The sequence below is a fragment of the Bison bison genome, unplaced genomic scaffold, assembly GCF_000754665.1.
Source record: "Bison bison bison isolate TAMUID 2011002044 unplaced genomic scaffold, Bison_UMD1.0 scf7180017864473, whole genome shotgun sequence".
NCBI lineage: Eukaryota > Metazoa > Chordata > Mammalia > Artiodactyla > Bovidae > Bison > Bison bison.
The window spans coordinates 3886092-3891697 of NW_011495034.1; the positions used below are offsets into that span (position 1 = coordinate 3886092).

General features: G+C 39.1%; 1 protein-coding gene across 1 annotated transcript in view; it reads right to left on the bottom strand.

Moving 5' to 3' along the window:
- The window catches only part of RSPO3 (R-spondin 3), a 94423-nt gene that overhangs the window by 50350 nt on the left and 38467 nt on the right, over positions 1-5606 (bottom strand). Inside the window, exon 3 of the mRNA XM_010861752.1 lies at positions 5418-5564. Within this exon, the coding sequence (XP_010860054.1) occupies positions 5418-5564 (147 nt within the window). The remainder of the gene's footprint in view (positions 1-5417; positions 5565-5606) is intronic.

The window sequence follows — 5606 nt, forward strand, 5'->3', positions numbered from 1 at the left end:
CTAGTCTGGGTGAACTCCGGGAGTTGGTGATGGACAGGGAGGCCTGGCGTGCTGCGATTCATGGGGTCGCAAAGAGTCGGACACAACTGAGCGACTGAACTGAACTGAACTGATGCTGGGTCTTCGTTGATGCTTGGGGGCTTTCTCTTTTGTCTCGGCAAGCTGGAGCTACTGTAGTTGTGGAGCATGGGCTCTAAGGGCACACAGGCTTCAGTAGTTGTGGCATGAGGACTCAGTAATTGCAGCTCCCGGCTCTAGGATACAGGCTCAATAGTTGTGACACATGGGTTTAGTTGTTCCATGGTACGTGGGATCTTCCTGGATCAGGGATCAAACCTGCATCTCCTGCATTGGCAGGAAGATTCTTTACCACTGAGCAACCAGGGAAGCCCTGCTACAACTATTGATTGATCCTGACCAGATGATTATTGCAGCCAAGAAATTAAAAGATGCTTGCTCCTTGAAAGAAAAGCCATGATCAACCTAGACAGCATATTAAAAAGCAGAGACATTACTTTGCCAACAAAGGTCTGTCTAGTCAAAGCTATGGTTTTTTTTAGTAGTCATGTATGGATGTGAGAGTTGGACTATAAAGAAAGCTGAGCACCAAAGAATTGATGTTTTTGAACTGTGGTGTTGGAGAAAACTCTTGAGAGTCCCTTGGACTGCAAGGAGATCAAACCAGTCAATCCTAAAGGAAATCAACCCTGAATATTCATTGGAAGGACTGATGCTGAAGCTGAAACTCCAATACTTTGGCCACCTGATGAGAAGAACTGACCTCTTGGAAAAGACCCTGATGCTGGGAAAGATTGAAGGCAGGAGGAGAAGGGGATGACAGAGGATTAGATGGTTGGATGGCATCACCGACTTGATGAACATGAGTTAGAGCAAGCTCCGGGAGTTGGTGATGGACAGGGAAGCCTGGCGTGCTGCAGTCCATAGGGTTGCAGAGTCAGACACGACTGAGCAACTGAACTGAACTGACTGACCATAGCTTGCTAGGTTAGTCATTCTCAAGAATTGATTCTCAAAGTTCATTGTGCAACAGGATCACCTTCAGTGAGGGCTTGCTAAAACAAACAATGTTGGACCTGTCCCAACCCTGAGTTTCTGATTCAGTTGTCTTGTGTGGGGCCTGAGAATTTGCATTTTTATGATACAGGTGATACAGATTTGCAGGTACTGAGAACACACTTTGAGAACTTCTGTACGAGACAATGGTTAAGCAAAAGATGAATCCAGGTCTTTGGCCTACAACTCACTGCCTTTGCTACAGTGCTACAATACTGAAATATTGCCAATTATTAATTAGTATAGATCAGGCATAGCAGTGTCTATTTTAAGTGAATTCCAGGTCAATTTCAGCTGATAAACTGCTTCTAGAATTCACTTGACTGGCTTGTTTCTCGGATGAATTGATATCCTTTTTCTAAAGCTTCTTTGGTAGAATTTTTTCCCTTTTTCTGTATGTTTCAATCTTTTCAGTCTTGGCTTTCCAAGGTCTTTCCTATAACAGATTTTTGCACTTATAAAAATATGTACCTGCAAGGTGATATTCTTATATTTATGTTCATAAAACTTCCTGACTTACAACAACTGAAATGACTTGCAACAGTAACCCTTTCAGATGATAGAAGACTCTCTTTCTACAAAAACAAGTTCCCAGTAACCTTTTTTGCTAGCTTCTGATGTAAAGAATCCTTATTTCAGAGCAGAATACTATTTTTCGTACAATCTCAAGAAAGATAACTTAAATGTTTTAGAAATTTAAAACCATTCATAATACATTTTTTTTCACATGCTTTTTTCAGTTACTTTCAGATATCTGAGTGCAACACAGAGTTGAGTGGAAATGGATGTGAGTTTAAGTTTCTATGAACTTAAATGAACTTTATTGAGCCACTTTCAAAACAGTCTTCATGCTCAGCTATACTGTTATAATATTGGCTAAAGAATAGAGCAACCAAATCACCTAATGATGTCATAATCTCTTGCCAGTTAAGGTCATATCTCTGATCCCAATATTAGTCATTAAAACATAGGGGAGCTTTAGTACGCGCCAATAAAAATACCTTCAAGAAAGTAAATGGAAAAAATAAATCCAGTTTGTGAGCTGTAACTTTGTCCAGTATTCATTTAATGCCAGAACTATGAGTACTAAATTAGAAAAAAAATTATATGATGTGGAAATGACCCAAACTTTAGTGCTTTTTTATAAGAGCAAAGATGCTCTAGGAAAAAGCATATCCAGACTTCAGAGAAACAGATTTTAAAAATCACAACATAGGTAGCTTCAGTCAGATGATGAATGGTTCTAAAAATGAAATTTTACTGACAGCCTTATATTATTCCATTGAAGAAGGAGGAGGAAAAATATTCAAAACTAATGAGTTCAGACAATAAAGGGCTCTAATACAATAAGATACTTAAAAAATATTGAGAGAATAAGAAATGAGCCTTTAATGTTTGTGTGCAAAAAGATTTTTGGAAAAAATGGCAACTTTGTTGAACATGTAAAGACAACAAAAAGGGTGATTTAAGTAATATTCAGATCATTAAATGAACAGTGTAGGTCTGGGGCACTATTTGGTTAAGAGGTAATTAAGGAAAAAAGCAGGACTGCTCAACTCTGCCTTTCTTCTATATTCTGCATTAAGAATAATCTTAACATTGGAAACGTTTAACTGTTCACTAATGAAACAAGTGTCTCAAAAATGTAATGAGCTCCTTGTCTCCGGAAGTGGTCATGGTGTGGTTGATCATCAGCCTGGAATGCTGTAAAAGGGATTCTTGAAATGGAGAAAAGTTCAACCCGAATGTTTCACTAGTAGTGGTCTTACAACATTATTCACTTCTCATTCTTGTTGTCTGACTGCATAGCTCCAGAAGGAATGTAGCAAGGCCATTTACTTCACTACTCACTGTTTGAAGCTAGGTACTTTCCTTCTATGACTACTTGAACACCAGCTCTCTAAGAAGAGCAATGACAATGGCAGAATGACAGTGCAGAAAAGAGGCAAATATTTGGAGCACAAAGTGTAAGTAATAGGTCTACTAAAAGATTGGGTACATCTGACATTTTTGCTTAATTCGACCTGCAAACCATGAGAAGTGGATATGTTATGACGTAAGTCTTTCCCCCTAGCTCTGTATGAGGGTAGTGTTTTCTCAGTTTATGACAGGCTCTCTCAATTGAAAATCTGGGTAAGATACAAGTCATACAGTCTAGATTTTAGCAAAGGGAGAGACATAGCCTTCAACCTCTGTCCTAGAGAGCTAGAGTCGAGGTACTAATTATAGCACTGACAGTAACTCACATTGTGTCCTTGGGATTACTGTTTCAGCTCACTGGGTTCTAGTCTTCAGATTTGTTAAAGGAACAGCTTTAACAGTTCTTTGTGATCATCAAGCAGGTTATCATTTTTCGTGAAATTCTGAGGTAAACTCACGGGCATGGCCAACACACTGCTTGTAGGCCAGATACCATGCAATGGGAGGCATCCCTTAGAGAGCAAGCAACAAAAGCCAGCTGAGAACTAAAGCAGTTGATTTGCCTATTCCTATGTCAGAGGTCAATTCCAGCAGTCCCCAACCTTTTTGGCACCAGGGATCTATTTCACGAAAGACAATTTTCCCATGGACCAGGGGTTAGGGGATGGTTTTGGGATGATTCAAGGGCATTACATTTTTTTTTTTTTGCACTTTATTCCTATTCCTATTACATCAGCGCCACCTCAGATCATCAGGCATTAGATCCCAGAAATTGGGGACCCCTGATTTACACCCATCTATTCAAGGAGCCAGATTCACTAAATGGCTTTTAGATTGCTAACCCCTATTCTAAAATATATACATTTCTTAAATTTAATTGTGTTACCAATCTTTATGTAAATTACTTTGCATAAATTACCAGGAAGCTTTAACAGCTAATCCCACAGTTTCAGATGTTAAATGCTCTCTCTGATAGGAAAGCATTAACACATTTAAGATGAATGGCCTCTGAAGGACTGATGCTATACCTTCTACAACTGATAAGTCTAAACATTCACCCCTTTCCTAGGTAGAGCAACACCACTAACTTTCTACAACTCATTCTGAACTTCTGTCCTTGAATATTCCACAGAACTGTTTCCTATTTTCTCCACAGTTTGGAAGTTATTACCTCTAATCATCAGCCCTCAGGACCTACAGAGAGATGAATGTGAAGTGCTTTCTCATGTACCTTTTACTCTATTTCTAAGTTATTTTTCTGTTTTTATTGCCTAGAGGGAAAAAAATAAAGACTCAACCAAATTGAGCCATGAACTGTTTCAGGAAAGTTGTTTCCCAGATGCTTCTGAAATTATCTTTAAAATTTCATCTATTTGTTTCATTCTTATACAAACTTTGTTTAGAAATAAAAGTCTCATATGGATCTGAAATGGTTAAAGCGCCACTTTAGAGCTATTACTCCAGTATTTTCGATTCTAATGGATCTGTCTGTGGGGACCCCAGGGGTGTCCTGGAGACGATCTTGTACTGAATCAAGGGGACATTTGTGTGCATATGCCAGCATCACTGCAGCATCAAAGGTTCTTGCAGCCCTTGCCCAGGGGATTTTGAGATTTAGTATGCTGTTTCCCCATTTGGTTGAGCATCTGCTCCCCAACTGTTCATCAAACTCGTAGCTGTAGTAGCTGCCCACCATTTAAAAGAGGGAAAATATAGCCTGACAGTGATCCGTTATTTAGACAAACAACTTGTCTGAGGAACCTCCCCTCCAGGAAACTCAGCCTGCAATTAATCAGACCCTGGGACTGTGTCCGTCTGTCAGTTTGAGTAAGTCCAAAATCCTCTTCTTGTCTCTGAATACCTGTGCAAGCAGAGAATTTCAGCAAAGTAGTGTGAGAGAAAAAAGTGTGATTTTTAAAAATATGATTTATCATATCCAGTTCTTTAAATCTTTGATCCATTTACTGAGTATTAATGGGCTGGATCCAGAGAATATGTTTCCTCCTTTTGGAAAATAACTTTGGTCACTGGTTGACATTAGACCTAGATGGAAACTCTTGAGCTAAGGTGGAAATGTAGTTCAAGATTAAATTTGTAACACACACACACACACACATATATATGGAAGTATGTGTGTGTATACCTATAAATTGCTATAAGTAAAACTTCATTAAATAATGATACAAAATAAGTCTATATCACAATAGTTGAAAGAGTTATTGACAGTTCCTAAGAAATAATGGGGCGCCCACAAGGTGTTAAATTTACTGTAATACATGCTGAGTAAGGCCCATTAAGATGTTATCTTTGTAAAGGAGGGAGTGAGCCTCTAAGAGGAACCCCTCAGGTTCTTGCGAGGCAGGACTCTGAGCGGAGACTGATGTTATCAGCTCTGATGTTTCTCAAATCTCCTAAGTCCTCACCAATACTGACGCACTCCATGGTGTGGTTATTGGCTTCCAACCCTTCTGGGCAATTGTCAAGGCACTTTCCAAGGTGTAAGTAAAATCCACTTTTACACTTTGTGCAGAAATTTTTGTTGAAACAGGTATCACAGTCAGCTTTGCATTCTGAAAACAAAAAAAAGGAAAAGAGAAATAGACTTCCATTAT